General features: G+C 47.2%; 1 protein-coding gene across 2 annotated transcripts in view; it reads left to right on the forward strand.

The window, feature by feature from the left end:
- Positions 1 to 15902, forward strand: part of RIMS4 (regulating synaptic membrane exocytosis 4) — a 56944-nt gene extending 41042 nt beyond the window's left edge. The window contains exons 3-6 of one of the 2 annotated variants that reach the window (XM_075768637.1): positions 8594 to 8706; positions 9346 to 9447; positions 9705 to 9844; positions 11767 to 15902. In XM_075768637.1, coding sequence (XP_075624752.1) covers positions 8594 to 8706; positions 9346 to 9447; positions 9705 to 9844; positions 11767 to 11985 — 574 coding nt within the window. In that variant the 3' untranslated portion in view covers positions 11986 to 15902. The remainder of the gene's footprint in view (positions 1 to 8593; positions 8707 to 9345; positions 9448 to 9704; positions 9845 to 11766) is intronic. The other variant, XM_075768636.1, reaches the window with a different exon arrangement.
- Positions 15903 to 19541: the final 3639 nt, after the last annotated feature.

Genomic DNA, 19541 nt, shown 5'->3' on the forward strand with positions numbered 1-19541 from the left:
CTGAGATGAGTCTGCCTGTCCAGCAAGGAAGCATCTTCTTGTTAGCCATATCATCTCTCTCCTCCCATCATGAGGGCAGCACCAGCCTGGGTCCCACCTGAAGCCACCGTCGTGATGAGGGCTGGAGGCAGAATGCAGCCTGGCACACATGCCACTGGCATGGGCATCTTTGTTCTGTCTCGTGCTGTTCCTGCAAGCTACTGCTTGTACTGGTGATGTGAACCAACGCTGGGACTTGGGCTAGGAGAGCTACCTGCCCTTCTCTGCTTCGCTGGAGCAGTAACTAAAAGGAAGCTGGAGAAAATACTGGCCTGGCTGTGACTGTATGGCCATGTGAAAATTCACTTTCCTTCACCAAAAATTATTCATCATCATTCAAGAATTACCAAAACACTTGATTCCTAAACGCACTATCCAGGAGATTGATGTCGTATCTATTCACTGCATGCCTCTTTTTCGATATCCAAAGCCAGGGGACTTCTAGACTCCTTTAGAGCAAAAGGGCTCGCCTTTTATCCAAGTCCTTTTAAAAATTGTAATGAAATGTGTTGTTAATACAGTTCAGGCTATAAGAAATCCAGACCTTTCAAGACAGAAACCAAAAAAGGCATGGAGATTGTTTCTGTAATATGCCAAGAAATGAGCCAGCCTGTTCAGCAACAGAACGTCTTTTTGCACTGTTAGGCTTGACCAGCATGGCTGGAGAGAATGCGACCTTGAGAGCTGTGGTTACAGCAGTAAATAGAGTGAATCCCACCTTTAGCAACCTCTTGAGAACAGGCAAAATTATTCTTTGAAGGCAGGTAGCTATCTTTTATTCAGTGCGTCTGAGATGACTTGCGATTGCTAAAAATGGAGCTGGGCTGGTAAGGTGGGGAAGGGAGTGGGGGAGGTCTTTGTACATAATTCACTGCACAGTTTTTATAGCTCCGTTTAGGTGGCAGAATTCATACAGCAGAAGGAATCGGATACGCGAGTGGAGTACAGTGTGTTACAGCACCTAAGACAGCACATCACAGCGCTAAAAATGTTACAGAAAGTGGAGTGGCCAGGAGAGAAGCGGAGCTTGTTGAGAGGCAGACGGAGATAGTGGCTGGCAGAGGAGAGGGCTGCAGTCGGTGGGGTTAGGTTTGGTTTGGGTCCCGCAGGGATACGTGCTCCTAGGAAACCTTTCCAGCTGAAGTGAAGGCTCCTGCAGCATTCACATTGACTTCGACAGGGTAGTCAGATGGACATTGCATTAATAATTCCTCATGTGCACCATAAATATTTTAAAGATGGGGCAGTGGATGTTAAATTAACCAGTTCTGCCTTCCTTCCTTAGCTGATAGACATCTACTTGGCTTCCGCATGTAAGATGCGATTTAAGACCTTAACATGCAATATGGATGAGTGTGATTGTTACACAGTACATTCCTGCTCCCTGAAATTGGAGTTCTGATGGCTTTTTTTTATGCTCAGATAAAATAACTGTCAAATATGTTCTCAGTCTCAGAGGAGATTTCCCCACTCCTTCCTTCTGGATGAAGGAAGATGTGTTGCTGTCCCTGGTTTTTAAAGACAAAGCTGGAGAACATAACTATGCATTAGGTGTAGTAGTATAGCAAATTTGTTAGTTCAGCTGTGCAAGTCAAACCATTCAGTTGCATGGCTGTGTTTACCTGACTTGCTTATTAATTGCAACTTTGGGCACAAAGAGGACCAAAAAAAAGTCTTTTAGAGAATATTTATGAGAACAGAACAGTAATTTGTGAACCCTGGACCCAAACACATCCCATGTACATACTAGACACAGTGGAGCACCTCTTTAAGAGTGTATCGCTTCTAAAGGCTTGAGTTGATGGCAAATAGGCGGTTGTGTGGATAGTGTGAATAAATCCATGAAAAGCACAAGACAAAATGTTACCTTCTGAAAATAGCTGTTCTCTGGGTGTGCCAGGGGGTGGCTGCGCTGAAGCTGTCTGGCTTCACCACTACCCAACCTGGCTGAACCCGCAGCAGAGGAGCAGTGCAGCTCTGTGAAAGTCAAGATGTGCAAGGTAATAGAGAGGCAGTAAGGAGGGTTTGGTCCACGGGGGGGACACACACGAAATCTTCTCAGATCACCCCTCTTCTTGGCAGAGCTCCTCAACAAATGGATGTTCCACCCAGCCTGTGAAGGGAGGAGATGAATACCTCGATCTGCATTTCTTCTGCACAGATACAGCAGCCAGTGTGTGGCCATTGCAAGTCGGTACAATCGAGGACAGTCCCGAATTCTTGTAAGATAGAAATACAAAGTACTGTATCGAGGGCAAAAGAAAGGAAGTATGCTGGCCCGTGCTTCGAATTGGTAGCTCATGAAGGGCATTGAGGACTGCTGTGCAAAGAGAAAGGACGGGAAAAAGATTTGGAAGGAATAAATAAAGCAAAGCACAGGAATAAATTCTCTAGGGAGGGATTTTAAGAACAGGTTAGACAAGCAGCTGTCACGAATGGTGTAAATAAAGCTGCTCTGGCCTTGGGACCTGGGTGTGGACGGGTGACCTGTGCAGATGCCGCCTTACTGTATTTCCTGTGAGTTTTGCAAGGTTTTGACAAGCTGATTCTGCAGATGCTTGCAGCATGGTGGTATACCTGGCCTACAGAGTCCCAGAAGCAATTTAAAAATAGATTTAGAAAAGAGGTCAGACAAACTCTGCATGGACAGGAAAAGAAATTAATGATACATTTTCCCTAAATGTGTCTGTGCTGTTACACATTCTGCATGCTAATGTGCAGCAAATGACGGGTGGGGGTGCGGAAGAGGCTGAGCAGAGCCACATATGCAATGTGAGAGGGATTGGCACAGGTGCTCTGAATTTTCTTTATACTATTTTATATCAAAATCAGCATTGTCTATCTAGGCATTCCAATCTCGATCAGTTTACAAGCAAACTTGGAAAAGCTAGTTCTCCATTTGAATATATCTCATGAAAAGCGACCTTGCTGTGAAGGAACCAGTTGCTCGATGCTTTGCACATGGAGAGGAAGGGCACAGATCTTTGCAATGGGTAGGTCAGGAAATGCTGCTACCTTGAAAGAGCAGAAAAGCAAGCAGCTGGCAAAGAGCCTTTAAGCCACTCTTAAATTACACTACAGAGGACAGATTTCATATGCCCTGACCTACAGCGTGCAATGCAGGAGCACAGTCTTCAGAGACTGCTGCACAGATTTCCTAAATAATCAGGATTATGAATGTTGTGTTTAAAAAGAAGAACATCCAAGCAATCTCAGCCCCAGTTTAAGCACATGGTTCCTCAGATTGAGTGAACACAGAGTTTTATTCTGCATATAAACGTGTCACAAAAGAAATAAATTGTTTATGCAGTCACCTTTTTCATAAAGTCGGGAATGGTAATTAGGTACATGTTCTGCATGGGGATTGCGTACGGGCATTGCTTGCAGCTGCCTGGGGCTCTCCCTGCCAGCTGGAGCCTGCGGTGTCTGCGTGGTCTTGTCTCCCTCTCGCGGGTGTCCGAACGACTGCAACAGGAGCAGTTGTCCCCTGCTGTGCCAAGGTGCGTCCACGCTGCGATGCCTTCAGCATGGCGTGGAGGTGTTGGTGCTAGCTGGCTGCTGTGCCCGGACAGCTTGGGCTTAGAAATGGCTGTTTTCTGTATGTGTCTGGAATGGGTTTTGCAGCCTGTGCTGAGCCTTGGGGTGGAATTGGTACTTGTGCGAACAAAATCCGTGTTAGCGCAGGTTTCTGCTGATGCTACTTGGTGTTGGTGGGCTCAGAGACCCCACCAGCTGCTTCATCCTGCTGCTGCCCCTGCTCTGCTTCCTTACCTATAGCCGAGGGCCATGTTCTGTGGGTCCTCCAGCAAATGTCCTTTGTTTGTCCTTGACACCCTGCAGGTGTCACTGACCTCCCTGTACTCCTCTGTGCCTTCAGGTCAATAGCAGAATCCCGTTCAACTTAAAACCAATCCCACAGCAAAAGCCATAATCTTTAACTTCATTAAAATCATTCTCATTCAGCTGTGGCCAAGCAGAGCCCATGAATCATGAGGAGTGAAAGCAGAGGGCCAGAGAAGAGATTGAATTTCTCTTTCCTGTTCAAAAGGCTGCGCTGCCCTCGCTCAGTGGAGGATTTGTGCCCTTTAGACAAAAGGCTGACAAGCGTCACCTGTTAATCTTCTCGGCGTGCGGCTGTTCGTCAGCACAAGATGGTCCTGCCGCAGCCCCGGTCCCCAGGCACTGCTGGGTATGACAGTTGCTATTTGCAAGTCAGCTGCAAGATGCTCCCGCTTTGTTCCTCCAGCTATTTTTAGCACTTCTTTGTAGATTGCAATAAAAAAATAAAAGACACGACACCTCGTATGGGTGATAACCAGGTTGTAGTGATTTCTCCCCCTGAAGGAGAGGAAGGGCTTTTCAGGGTTGTTCCTGTGCATGTGAAACCCATCTGCTGGCTGTCACCCAGGGTGGAGTCGCCGCTGTCACCTGTGGTGGATCCCTTTGGGAGCACATCTCCCTGCCAAGCACATCCAGCGTGTGGTGGTTGAGCTGGAGAGCTGGTTGCTGAATCAAAGGCAGGTGAGAAACGGCTCGGTTCCCTCAGAGGTCAGGCAGGAAAAGTCTGAGCAGGCAGCGTGTGGCAGAGGAAGGCTCTTGGGAGCACCAGGGCTGCGTTTAAAGACCTGAAAGAAGTCACAGTGGTCCCTGGAGCTCTCTTCCTCTCTGCTTCGGCTGCAGGAAAAGCAAGTGAGTGAGTGGGGAAGGTCTGTCCCACCGATCTCAGAATCACACCGTACACAGCCCCCTCACCCTGGCATCCCAGCTTCTCTCCGAGCACTTGACAGACAGAGCTCACTGAGCTGGATTTGAGCATCCTAAATTTAGCTGATGCAGCTAAATGGTTCCTGCTGGTTTTAATTCACATGCATACTAAATTTCTGCAGTTTTATTTTTCCCTTCCCTCTCCTCTCCAGGGAGAAGCAATGGCTTTCTTGGAGGTGGCATATGATTTTTCCAGACAGAAATTGTTTCCATTCCAGGGTTATTGGCAATACCCAAATATATGTCCAGGAATTGGTCAAAGCCAAGGAGCCTGATTTAGAGCTGCTGCTTCTAATGTCTAATAAAGCAGCACTGCAAAAGGTCAGCCTCTGTGCAGTGTAGCAGCCAGTCCCACCAGCTAGTGCCATAGTCTATTAAAGAATTAATTCCCTACATCTTCCCTTCCTGATCAAATATAACAACAATGGGGAACATTAACTGTCTAATCTAATATTGAGTTTCATATAGTACTAGTAAACCTATTAACAGAGGTTGTTATCCAAACTGCTGGAGTCTTGACCTTGGCCTGTGTTTTTAAGTGGGTTTTTGACGTTCCTGTCAAGATCAGCCTCAGTGCTAGAAAGCAGCAGCAGCTTCATTCGAGCAGCAGCTCGACTGCTCTGCTTGCAAGGATCTGTGCTTGCAGCACAGCCCTGCTGTCCCTGCAGCAACGTGATTGTCTTCTTGCTGTAATTTGCACTGAGGAGCATTCATTGTTTTGAGGTTGTCCCAAGCCTTCTGACTTGTGAATCTGCGTGCAGCTAACAGCAACGCTTCCCTTGCTGCAAATACTTCCAGCTACTGTTAGTTCACCTTTAGCCCAATGGCTCTTGTTCTTATGCTTTTTAACGCTGTTTTTCATGCTTCCTGCTATTCTGTTCCATATCATTGATGTAGGCTGCAGCATTGGCTGCTCCATTAGCAGGTGCTTATATTTTCTCCTGAGCCACCCCAGCTGCTGGGCAGAGCCTTTGGGAGCAGCGCTGCCCAAAGGAGGGGTGAGCTGGTGCGTGAGAGCACGGGTGGTTTCTCTCCACGCACAGATTGAACACAGAGAAATACTTGGCATCAGCCTTCAATGTGATTCTCTCCCAGCAGGTAAGGGAAAATGGTCTTCTGTGGCAGGTTTTGTGAATTACATTGAGGATTCAGGGGCCAGAAGGGTCTCTCTTCTTTGCTGTCCTGCAGCAAGAGGAGATTCTGTGGGTGGTCTTCTCCCAGCTTTGTGTCCCAATGCAGTAACACATCAGGACTTCACCCCAGAGAGGGATGGCTCCGAGACCCGATTCTGGGTGTGCTGTGGGCTCTCGCAGTGCTAGGCTTCGCTCGGCCCTGGGCTTCCCCTCTGCTGTCCTGGGCCTCGGCGTCTTGTTAATGAGCCCACGCATCTGTTTTGAGCACAGCGGTGAATGTTTCCCTGCACGGCTGTGGGTTGTCTTGCCAGCTTGTTATTTACGTGCTTGTTCAGGTCACGTACTCCCCAGGGTAGGAGTGAGACCCAAGCTCTGCCCGTTTATCTTCCATGAGTTGAGGAGAATAAAGAAAACATTTACCTTCTGGCTGATAGTCCATTCATCTCCTGCTGAATCTTATGTCTTTCTCTGTCAGGTCTCCTTTTTCTTGAACTATTTTGGGTTCTCTAAGCACTAGTTTTCATCCTTTTTTGACTCTCTATGGGCAGCTCAAAATGCCTGAGCCAGCAGGCTTGAGGATTCTCGCTGGTCCTCACGTGGAGCAGGACTCGCTTCTTCCCTCCTTGTATGGGCAAATCCTGAGCCTGATAAAGCCTGTCTGGCTCCGGGCTCCCCCTTCCCCTGCTTTCCCCATCACATGTCCCTGTCCTACCAGCCCCGGGGATGTCTCTGTCTGTGCACAGCCTGTCCTCAGAGCCTGGCCATGCATCCAGCATTTCTGCCCTGGTCCTGTGCTCGGGGCGCTGCTCCCCGGAGAGGGCTGCAAGTAGTGGATGCGGGGTGAAAAAACACCAAACCGGAGAAAATCCACCCCGTGCAGAGCCCCTCCCAAGCTTGTCTTCCAGGATGACCAGACATCCCCCCCCATCTCTTTTCACAAAGGTGACATTTGTAAAGAGCTCAAGGGCAGGTTTTTCCATGCTGAAGGCTCAGCAGCTCCCTGCGTAGCAGCGATAACCAGATTTCTCAAAGAGTTGGGTCAGCGCAGAGGGGAGGTGCAGTGCTCCATGGAAAAGTCTGGCCATTTAATTCGGTGACCCTGTCACAGTGAGCTGAGCCACCCTGTGAACCTGTCACAAGGACATGAGCTAGTGACACGTCCCTTCAGTCCCATGCGTGGCGAGATGCTGAGGTGTGTGTGCTGGCTTCGCCGTTCCTCATCTGAATAAATAAATGTTGCCATGGGGCTGAGACCAGGTCTGCAAATAACTAATGAGAGCTGAAATCCAACCTGAAATTAGCATTCTTCTGACTGAATGAAGTTTAAAAAAAAAATCTTTTTTTTAAAAAAATGTCTTTTAAATGTAACTGGCTTGCAGGGGGGAATCCATGAATCTCTGTGGCTGACTCAGGCTGCGAGAGCCTGTGGTCCGCAGGCAGGGTTCCTCCCTGGCTTCACTTGTACCGAACGTGCAGCCTCCTCACAGCATCCTTTCTAAGAATCGAATTTGGGGCAGCGGGGAGCTGTACGTGGGTAATTGTCCCCCTCCAAGGACGTTTGGAAAAGTGCAGGAGGTTCATAATTGTTCCTGACTTTGGCGTGCGGCGGCTTCCCTGGAGGCAGTGCAAAACCCGGCGCGGTAGCGTGGGTACCCCGGCACAATGCTCCTGACGTGTGTTTTGGTAGCTGTGTCATGGTTTGGCAGATGCCTGCGGGACAAACGTAGGTGTGGAATGGTGGCCTCAAGCCTCCTCCTCACCATTCACACCAAGATTTTCCACAACCTTTGAAACAGCTGCGTAAATCAGGGTACAACTGGGTAAATCTTGGTTTGTATTGGTGTACCACAGGGTTTGACCCTTTCGTGTTGCTTCACCCGTGTCCAGCGCAGTGACCAGCACCTGTAGCTGTGCTGTAGACCACCCTCAGGCGCCTGGTGAATAGATTTGGGGGCTGTTTCTCCCTGACAGCTTTTGTTTTGCTGCAGTGACTGCGGCAGAGGCATTGCTGGTGTTTGAGGGTGTTGTCCCTTTAGCCTTGCACCAGCGTTTAGGTCCTCTTCACGATTGCTTCAGGCCCAGGCGTGGAAGCAGGTATGAGAACCACAGCTGCTGTGATGGGCGCTTCTGGTGTGGAGCAGTAGGAAACGGGGCCCTCTGGTCGACACATTGCTCTGTGCCTGCGTGAGAAACAAATAGGGAATTGAGTCCCAAGGGGATTGATGCCAGCAGCCCTCGTCTCGCTTTTAACTACTGCTCTAGACGCTTTATTTCCTCCAAATGAGGATTGGGAAAGGACAGCTACCAAGGGAGATTCTCTAAGCTATGCCAGGAAGCTGCTTAGATTATAATGCTACCTGGAAGAGTTGGCAGGCTGCTTATGAGCCTGAGATGGCAGAGATTTTCCCTTACAGTCAATTAGTTAAACAGGTATTAACCAACTGGTGACTGCAACCGTTACTGTTTTTTTTGTAAAAGGAAAGGGATTTTAAATGTATTCCATGTAACTAAACTGGCTGGAAATCAGCGAGTTTTGCAAGGGAAAAAGGTTTCTGTCAATGTCATTCATTTCAAAGATATATTAAATCTGGTTCTTTAGTTACTGGGTTGCTTTAAAATACAAATTAACCACTTGCCAAAATCAATTTCTTTTGCAGCTTGAATTTCAGTGGAGTCCATCTGGCATCTGCTGGGCAGTTTAGTGACTTCCTGGGGAGCATGGGCCCTGCACAGTTTGTTGGGCGTCAGACCTTGGCCACCACCTCGATGGGTAAGGCGCACAAAGATGTTAGGTGGCTTTAATTCAATCTTGAACAGACCGCTCTCATAAGCCACCTAATAACGTGTCCAGCATCTGCTGATCTACCACGCCCCCGCTCCGTTTCTCTGTTAAATCAAGTAAGCTTGGCTGAAAGGTTTTGCTGATTGCTGCGAATGCAACGTTAGTAGGAGAGCACCAGCTTTGTGCTTTCCTCCATCAGACTTGAAAGGCATAGACTAAGTAAAACGTAGCTAAAATCCTGAAAATGCATCCTGTGCATCTTCACCTTTTTCTTGCTCTTTAAAGCCCACTGGGCTCTGTAAGGATTTTCCTATGGTCCGCCAAAGCAGACTGCAACTCTAGGTACTCCACTCTGGGAGAGATGGGAGGCCAGGGGCCCTGAAGAGTATGACACTGAGTCACCAAGGCCGTGTTAGATGGCTGACATTAGAGATTGCTGTTGAAAATGCAGGCTTGAATCACTGCAGAGCTGCTCCAGAGCAACGCAGGAGGAGATCAGGCACGCAGGGCCTACAGTTTGTTACAGCTTGTAGCAGACATGAAGATTGGGTTTTATTTTTAACACTTTAGTAGCCCACAGATGCATTGTTTTTGAAAGTCTTCGTCTGTTTTGCCATTTTGGTTTAGGGGATGTGGAAATTGGCTTGCAAGAGCGTAACGGACAGCTAGAAGTGGATATCATTCAGGCTCGAGGACTGACACCAAAACCCGGCTCAAAAACACTGCCAGGTAGTATACTTTGACCTCCTAAAGTAATTCACGGAGCCCCAGCCTCCCGCGATGCTTGTGAATAGGAAAAAATTTAATTCCGCTTGGCTTCTGCAGGAATAAGCAATCTATATGCGGTATTGAAAATAAGGCTGGTTGAGCAAATCCTTTCACTGCTGTAAATGCCTTCTTTAGAAATACCTGAGACACAGAACTCTGTCTTTTCTAAAGTAAGCATGAAGATTTTTTTCATATTTGACCATATTTATTTCTTCCAGCTGCTTACATCAAAGCTTACCTGCTAGAGAATGGCGTGTGCATTGCGAAAAAGAAGACAAAAGTGGCTCGCAAATCATTAGACCCTTTGTACAATCAGGTGTTACTGTTTGCTGAGAGCCCCCAGGGCAAAGTATTACAGGTAAGAGGAGCAAGTCTCAGGTCTGCCCATGTTTCTCTTCCACTTCTGCTAGAAGATAATAAGTCTGGCAAGGGATCTGGATAATTACCATAGATGACAAAAAGTTGTTGTTTTCATTGAACCAAATGCACTCAATCTGAATGTAACAAATGGAAAAGAAAACCTTTTTTTTTCATACTCAAACTGATTATTATTTGACAGCCTGCCGGGTAACGAGTGCCTACCAGGAAAGGGTTGATTAATTCTTTTTTTTCCCTGCCCAATTAGGAGATAGGTAGTACCTATAGATGCTAAACAGTCTTGCAGCATAGGTTGTCTTCTGCGTTTGTACATATTCAGAGCACTCTGCTTTGCCATCACCCAATCACATATCCTACCTTTTTCTACCTCTTTTACTGCCATACATTTTCTGCCATACTCATATTTTCAATCTTGTGCCTGTCTTTTCAGAGCAAAGAGTGATGTCCATTGTTAATTCATACCTAAATCATTTCCATCCAATAAAGCCTGGCTAAAATCCACTGGTAATACTGATGTAATTAATCCGTGAGTCTCTATTGTTTACCTCCACTGGCATATGAATTGCCAGCTCACCTGCTGGATCCTTGTCATTAGTGAACTCTTCCTCATTTACCTTGATTAGAAGCATTTTCCCCTGTTGCAATGAGATGGCACACTTTTGACTGAAATGGGGTGGGATCTGGCTTGGTCTGCTCTTGCCTTCCATGGGTTTCCTTACCTGCTGCCTTGCTGCCAGTAAAGGCACTTATTCCAAGAGAATAAAGTGAGGAGCTTGGCTCTCTGTGCCACCAAACCAGCTTTCTGCAGTAGCTTGCTCCATCTCATGCTGACCTAGAGCGTTAATTTTTGCCTTTTAATTGACATCTGTTGTCTCTCCTACCTCATTTCACAGAAAACTGTAATGTTCTGGTTGTTCGGAGCCTAGGGAAAGAAGCTGTCAGGATTAGCCAGAGATCACTAGTCAGCATCATAACCCATTGTACTCATCCTCTCCTCTTCAGAACATGAACTCACTCTGGAGTCAGTCGTCACCTTTGTCTTGAGCCACACAGGGCCACTTGGTCACGTGCAGACCTCCAGCATGCCTAAGCCCATGACCCTCACTACATCTGTTGTTCCACCCACTGGTCTCCATCATGTTGTAAGTGTGATTCAGCTTTCCCTGCTCGTCTGCCAGCTCTCTTTCATTAGACCTTCCTCTGCGTCTGCAAGCCTTTCTCGGCAGTCTGTTCTGCATCCCCTGCATGCCACTCCATGTGTGCCCCTTGCGTCACCGGTCCCGCTTGCCAGCGCTCAGCTCCTGCCCTTTCTCCAGGTGAGTAGCCGTGCCTCATCACCATCTACCCTGAGCTCCGAGTGCAGAAGTTAAGACGTGCTCTTTTCCAGACTGTTGGCTCTTGACCCAAGCTGTTGCCCACCTTTTTTTTGTTGGTGTATTTTTCCACATCAGCAGCCCTTCCTGCCCCTTTCCCACAGGCCACCTTTTGTTGTGTCCAAGGCCTGTTACTGTGCCAGGACCAGGTTTTACATGCAGGTGTTGGAGCTGCAGCTCCAGGGATACTTTGTGTGCATGCTGGCCCTGCCCAGCAGGCAGGACAGCAGAATGGTGTCTCATCCACATGTGCATTCAACTCTTTTTCCATGGGGGTAAAAAAAAAAAAAAAATAAAAAAAAAATGTCTGGTAACATTAAGGTTTGTAAAACTGTGCTTAAAAAAAATGTAAAATCATCAGCCAGAGCTTCACGTCACCTGTTGGTAGTGTGAACCTTTCTGCTCTTCTCGGACTGCAGTAAAGCCCCAGAAAGTTAGATGGGTAGAAAGAAGGATTGATCAGAGTTGTGGTTCCCCAGCAAGTGTGCAAGTTGGAGGATTAACCGTGCTCCCCCCCCTTGTTCCTAAGGTGATAGTCTGGGGAAACTACGGACGCATGGAGCGCAAGCACTTCATGGGAGTCGCCAGAGTCCTCCTGGAAGAACTGGATTTGTCAACTTTAGCAATCGGCTGGTACAAGCTCTTCCCAACCTCCTCGATGGTAGATCCCACTACGGGCCCGCTCCTGCGTCAGTCCTCACAGCTTTCCCTGGAGAGCACAGTGGGACCCTGCTGTGACAGGTCTTAGTGAGTAAGGAAGGGGGAACTGCTTTTGTTTTTAAACATGCTGTCAAGGTTTTGTTTGCTGGAACTCTGACCTCAAGCGCAATGCATGTTCAATCAGTTCTTGTGGAGCTGGAAGAGGAGGATAAACCAGTGACCTTAGACAGAAGACGAGGGGGAGGGCGCTGTGCCCTCTCTGTCCGAGGAGGAGGTGCTGTGGGGCACGAGTCCTATTTGTCAAATTAGACATACACCTCTTGTTTCACTTCTCTCGCTGTCATTCTTGGACCCTTGTTTCAGATCAGTATTAACCCTGGAAAGTTGCAGCATTCGAAAGAATTTGGGGGGAGTGAGGAAGGTATTTTTCTTAACGGTGCGGCTTAGAAATTTCTAATACGGATTCTTTCACGAGAAAGTACCTGAAAAAAATCAGAGGCCAGTATCAGACCTAAAAAGAGCAGGAGCAGAAAGTTTCAGAGGAAGCATTGGGTTTTTTTATAAGGCCTTCTTGAAAGGAAGAAAAAGAAAGAAACCTGCAACTCTTTCTTTAGAATCAGTTCCACATCACTGAGTCATGTTAACTGTAACACTGTCGTTGCTGTGTTTTCAAACTGTGCCAAATTACCAGCAAGTGTCTTTACTGCATTACTTGTCTAACACTGCTGATGAAGCATACTTGGTGGGAGAATAAGTAGCGCCTACTTAGACCAGACAGTTTGAACAGAGTTTGAGTTTAGCAGGCTAATTAACTGCAATTTTGCTCAGAAAAAAACCCACTAGAAGTGGGAGCTGAACATCAGACTTGCAGCTTGAGATGTTTTGTATTGTCAGATACAACGTTCTGCAATTTACTGGCTCCCTTACTTGTTGCTGTGCATCCTTCAGTCACGATGTCTTCTATCTCCTGCTTTTCTTCCATCTCCGTTGTACTGGTACATATCTGCTGGAGATGGTGCCCATCCTGTTGTGCTATGGACTGACCTGAAACAGGAATGTTTTATTTTGCCACGGGAGAGGAAATTGAGGTTTCGGGGGGTGCAGAAGAAGGAAACCTCAGCTTGTGATCTGGCGAGAAGGTGCTGGAGAGCATGTAACCTGCCTTGTGGAGAGAAGGGTGCTTTAGGCAGTCTCGGTAGTACACAAATGTTGTGAAGTGTCCTGAAAGAGGAGATGCAATCCCCAAAGTACGGAGAGGTAGTGGGTGAGGAATCTGAAGACACAGTGGTCGCAGCATGTATATTTTGTTAATTAAAGCGCAAAGCTTAGCGTAAATGAGTCTTGTAGATTACGCCAGTAAAGCACGTTCTGTGAGCAGCCGAGCTCCAGCGGCTGTTAGCAGAGTCACGTGCTGGAATAAGTGCGCTAGATCCTTCAGACAATTAAAAACTTATTATCCAAAATCACAGAGAATCTCCAAAGATTTTCTGTTGATAGACCTGTTTTGGCTAGGTTTTGTTGTAATTCTTAATGAGGATTTGATGACTGCTGTCTCAGAATAAGCTTTTGGAGATGTTTTGCTTTGTGATTTTAAAAGTGAAGGTCCCATGTCATGTTTAGGAACGAGCAGATCCTTGACCTGTCGTAGAGGCGTACCGAACATTTATTTCTGCATGTGGACCTCAGCTTTGTTAGAATAAAAGCATGAGTGTTGACTGGATGGTAAAAGCAGTTGCTTTTGGTCCTAGCTTGTCTATGGCATTTTAAATTATTTTGAGATAAATTACAGGATAGATGCAAAAGTAATAGGCCTTACAATAATCTCTGTAAAAAAAGATATAAAGGAGAGAGGAGGAGGAGAAGGGACATAGAATGAATAGTTTTTTGAGTCTTCAGTGGCAAAAGCCTCGACATTTCAGATAAATCTCTTAATTTCCTTGATCAAATACGTCTCTGGCCTCTCACTAATTATTTTTTCTAATCGTATTAGACAATTTCTATATATTAGCTGAAGAAAGTTTGTTGCATGCTGGTCAAACTATGTTGTGGCGCTCTCTTTATTTTTTAAAAAAAGCACATTTACTGTAATTCAAGTCAGCATCTTTTCCTCTTGGTATGTAGTGAGTACTAGGCAATATTGTACAATATGTGTATGAACTAGAATAGATTAGGTAGATTTAGTGGTTTGTAGCACTGGATCTTTTAATAACTATGTCTTTAAAAGGACTGCGGGAGCTCCAGGTACACGCCAGACCTGGCAGCTGAGTAACAGGGCTTTGTCTTAAATTACGCCGAAAACTCTATATTGGTACTTAGTTTGGACATTATCTACCAGTAATAGCTAGTTAGTCATGGTTTTCCTGTGTCCGATAAGATGAATGCAACGTTTTTGCGGTCTTTAATGGGGAGTAGGAAACTATATATGCCAAAAATATTCCCCCAGAAAACTTTGTTTAATGACTGTCTGTTGAAAAGCTCAGTTCCTGTATGCCTGAGAAATGCGATGTGTCTCTCTATCCCACCCCTCCAAAAGCTCTGCAAGCTCAGTGATGATCAGTTTAGTTAACAATAGGACTGCTTAACACTGAGGACTATCTTCCGTGTGTTTTTAATCATGCTAAAAGGTCACTGTCAGGGTAAATAAAAAGTTACACTTCTACTTGTGTTATTTTTGTTCAACGTCTCAGATTCTGAAGTTTGGAGGCAGTTTTAACAGTCTGCTCCGTCCTGTTTTCTTCTGCATTTTTTACGTGGTAGATTGTGGCCCAGTGGTTCTCGCTTTTGTTTCTACTCACTTCCAATTCCTGTTTCTCCCCAGTAAGCGAATGTTGCAGCCCCTGGCTGCCTCGCACAGCAAAGTCACGCAAACTGGCAAGTGCAGATGATCTTCCTGTGTAAAGCAGGCTCACAGGAGCCCTTCGGAGAGTGCCCACGGGGCCGCAGAGCGAGGCCAGGAGAGTTGCACGGTACCCTGCAGTCTAAATTCTTGCTTCACTCATGCCTGTGATTCCTGCACTGACCATGGTGTGTTATAGTTAAAAAAGAAGTCTTCTAGTTATCCATCCAAGGCAAGTCTCAGGCTTTTGGAATAGCTTATTTTTATAAAGCCTAACCTTTTTTTTTTTTTTTCCCCAAAAAGTTTGACTTGCCAGTTTCTGTCTAAGAAACTAAGTTGGGATTACCGGTGTGGTTGTATAAAGTAGCAGTTTGCCAGAGTGATGAGCAGCTGAAAAGGAAACTTTGGTCCTCTCTGCAAGTCCTGACTGAGTGTTTTCCTGTGTCTGAGTCTAGCTGTTATAGTCAGGGAGGGAGAGAGGGAGGGAAGAGCAGGAGACTTGGGGAAAAAAAAAAAAAAAGGCATAGTATTTTTTGGTCTGAGCGCAATGATGAAGGATGAGACTGAGGATAAATACCAGCCCAGGGTTGATTCCCTGTTCCTTGCGCATGAAATACTACATTTTAATAGTAATGGAAGGATTGCTTGCAAAAAAAAAAGAGCCTGTCCCTAAATGTGACCTGCATTACTGTTACCGTGGAAAACAAAGAAATCCTGATGCTGAGAGCAGACCGATTTCTCCCCAGTGGGAATCCCCTGCATGCAGGGAGAGCAGAGCACTGAAACCATGCCTCAGACACGGCTTCATCCTCTCTGTGGCCTGAGCAAAAAGCAGCCGTGACCGTGGTTAGTCCTGGTTTGTTCAGGCAAAACAATGTGCTATTTTCCCAGTCTCCTGGCGTTACTTTCCCTTTGCCCTAACACAGCTGAGATGCCACAGAGCCAACACAAGGTCCTCACTCTGCAATTCAGTCCACGGGTCCTCATCCTGTGGCAGAAGCCGCCTGGGCAGGCTGGAGCATCCCTTCTGCACTGCGCACGGCATTCGTGTCCACGGGCAGGGTAAGGGCCAGACGACTTTATTGTTTAGCCAAGTACATCCCCACTTCTTGGCCATGGATTGTTTCAAAGGACGTTGCAGAATTATTTGCTTTGAATGAAAAAAAAAATAATTTATTGTTTCTAGCTACTGGATCCTTTATCAATGTACTGTTCTAAATTTGCAGGTCTTCTGGAGTACGAATATCACAAGTTCCTGTGAAGGAGCTATTTTTAAGATGTTGAGGCAGTTAACAGAATCTCAACCTAAGCATGTTTAGTAATGTTTAGACAGCAAAACAACTTTTTTATGAAACTCATTTTAAGTTAGTTTATTACATGCTGTTGGTAATATTTTAAAACAGGAAAAATATTTTTCTTTAAAGACAAAATGATGTATGTTTTTTAACAGATAACATAATTTAGTGTTTTCAAAAATGTTTAATGTTATTGGTATGAAGTTTACTCATTCTTTTGATTTCTATGCTCCTTGTTATATTCTAGCAACTTTTTTCCAAAAGAAAAGAGGCATATGTAAATAAACACCAGAAGAGTCCTATAAGAAATTCTGTTCAAACCGGCCATAAAATTATTAGTAAATATTTGTTATTGTTCATTAACTCTCAGCTACTATTCAAGCCTTTGTTGAAAGAATCGATGTTGTATTTTCAAGATGAGAACTACTTAGCTAGTTTTGTCATAATCCTGTACTCTGTATAAAAATCTTTTTATAAAGAAAGTCTAATAGGCTAACAAGCAATAATATATTCCATTTGGTGTGCACAGATTGTGACTTGCAGGCTGTAGTACATATTGTTGGTACAGTTTATAATTGTCTTCAATCTCAATGACATCACTTTTGGAAAAGCTCCATATTAACTTTGATTGTAAAAAGCAAAGACTGGGCTGTTGCCTTGTGAGATATATTCATTCTATAGACTTCTCTGTGAGTGTATGCACCCATCGACATGAAATCTCTCTGAGGTGAAGAATGAAACAGCTGTAGGTGACTTCATACTACAGAGGTAAAAATAGTTTCAATATATACTTCACGACTGTTTCAATCTCCCTGTTTTTCTTAGGCTATCTAGTATTTGTAATTCAATGAGAATGGTTCCCACTGCCACTGTCGCCCTGATGAAGCAAAAAAGCCTTTGCACTCCGGGGCCACATGAGTTCTGCCTGCCAGCTGCCTGTTTTCCTCGAGATACCAGGGGCAAGCTAAAGGGAGGGGTTTTTTTCAGAGCAGCAGATTGAGCTGCTCTTCGTTAAAGGATTTGTGGGTTATTTTGTCCATTATTTCATTAGAAAATTCCACCCAAGGCAGAGTGATTGCACCTTCGCAGAGGATCACGGGGGACTAACATGTAAAACGGGAACAGGCTGTTCTGTGCCGTTCTTCAGAAGTTAGCTAATGCTGGGCTCATCTAAAGATTTTTCCAAAGTGGCAGGAGCAGGATATTGGATTTTAAGTCAGCTCGTTCATTGATGCAATGCATAAAACAGCTTCAAAACCGCATCCCAGTTCATTGCCTGTGGATATCTCGCAGCATTTCCCATAGGAAAAATCTTCATGTTGTTCTCAAGATTGCCAGTCCGCTGGCCAGGCAGGCAGCAGGGCACTGGCCCAGTGATGCTGGGAGCCCTGATAAATGATGAAATAATTCAGGTTGTTTTGGGTTTTTTTTTTTTTTTGTGAAATGCTTTGAGAAGAAAAAGAGATGTGTAAATGCAAAGTGCTGTCAGTAGGGAAGTCCAGGGCACATTGAGACCTAGAGCGAGCATCTCAAATGAAATTGCAGCTACCAAATTTGAGCCAAACATTTAGAAACGAGGATGATCAGTGAAAGCCTTTTCATGTTTACCCCAGTGCACCCTTGCCAAGGCGCGTATGTTTGTGGATGTCCATATGCGGGTGTCTGTATGAATGCATACAGACACGCAGTGCACAGTAACGCTTTGGAAAATGCCACGTTCCCTTACGGAGGCGAAATCCCTCCGAGGGGGCTGGGTGGTTGTGCCGTCGGTGTCACTCCCTCGGCTGAGCCCTTTGCTCGCGCAAGACCCAGCAGCCAAGTCTGCGGGACGCTCATCAAACCCGGCGTGGCAGAGACCCGGAGCCGCGTTCCTGCGTCCATCTCACGGTCTGCCTGGCTCTCCAGCATGCAGCTGTGAACGTGGGAATTCCCCGGAGAGTTTGCAAGTGATTAGGTATTTTCAAAATGTGGCTAACGAGCCTTAAACTCACACTGCCTCTCTGCTCAGTGACCAACATCCCAGTGACCAAGTAGCCCCATGTCCATCCCTAGCCCCAGCCGCTCGCCCGCAACAGCAGCATCAGACTCGTTCCTGGGGAACCCCAAACTCTTCTCATGGTTAGACACCCCCTGCCCTCCCTTCCCTTGGGTAGCTGCTCTCATCCTGGTGGAGGAGAGGAACCGGGGAGAGTTTCTTGTAGCATTTGGTTCTTTGCACTTTAGCGGCTGAAACTGAGAAGGAGCCAGCACCAGCCCTTTCCAGAGCACCAGCAAACAGAGGCTACGACCTAACGATGATTTTCCCTTCATGACTTTCCAGTAGCTAAAATGGCAACCAAAGCTGTATTGTTAAACCTGGCTCTGCTGGGCCAGTAGACAGCCTTTGCATTTACACTGCATGCTGGGCACCTCGCGTGGGCTTGAGACCCCCTTGCGTGGGAAGGAAAGGGCTTCGCCTTGCAGAAAGGTGGTGTGGGCGCACGCGGCGCGTGGGCAGCTGTGGGCTCTGCCGGCTGAGCGGCGACGGGGGAATAATCAGGCGTGCCTTCTGCTGAAGCCATGCCCGTGAGCTTTCCAGGAGCTAGGGGGTTTTTGTAGTTGCTTGGGCACCTCAAATTGGGATAGCTGCTCTGCTAAACACCAGCCTGGAACTTTAAATCCTGCAGCAGTTTTTTCTTTGAGGCTGTTGCTCCTTACCCAGTGCTGCTCACTGGTCTCTGCTTTGGTGATTCCATCTCCTCGACCCAGAGCTGGTTTTTGCTTTGTCTGGAGCAAGGAAGAGCGAGGTTTGGAGAGTGAATCCAAGGTGCGTTCCCCCAGCCTCCCCGCGCTGGGCTTGCCTTTCGGCTGCGGGCTGCTCCCTGCGCGGGTGGAAAGGGCTCCCTGGGGCTGCGGCACCCTGCCCTGACCCCCTCTGGCAGCACTGCCATGGCCAGCCTCCCGCCCGGGCTGCCAGCCTCCGGCCCACGTTCTGTGCCAGCCCTGAATTCAGACCGCCGGGGCTCCTTGCTTTCCCATCCTGGGTAGGAGCCAGGGGTCTTCTGCAGGGGCTCCGCAGCCCGCGCAGGCGTGGTGTGCCACCCGGGCGGCCAGGAGAAGGCAGGGATGGGGAGGGAGCTGCCTCTGTGCTGGCCAGGGAGAAGGGGAGCTCCCAGCGAGCTTTCCTCCAGGTTCCCTTTGCTTTCCCCTGTGCCCGCTGCTCCCTACATGGGTTCTCCCTTCCCTCTCGATACGAGGCCTTATTCCAACCCGAGGGGACTGAGGCTGCCCGCAGCATCCCGTTCCACTGAAGCATCCGTCCATCCCACGCTGCCCGCAGGGAGCCCCGGGGCGGTGCTGCAGAGCTGGCCTCTGCTCGGGGATGGACCCGCCGCCCCCAGCACATCCACGCTCTCACCTCCCCGGCGCCGGCGTCCCGCGCTTTGCCTTGTACCCCTGCTGCCCCGGGGCCTGGCCACGGAAGGGAAATCTGCTTTCAGGGCGTTAAACCTTTGTACTTCATTAATTGCTCCA

Source organism: Balearica regulorum, chromosome 16, assembly GCF_011004875.1.
Source record: "Balearica regulorum gibbericeps isolate bBalReg1 chromosome 16, bBalReg1.pri, whole genome shotgun sequence".
NCBI lineage: Eukaryota > Metazoa > Chordata > Aves > Gruiformes > Gruidae > Balearica > Balearica regulorum.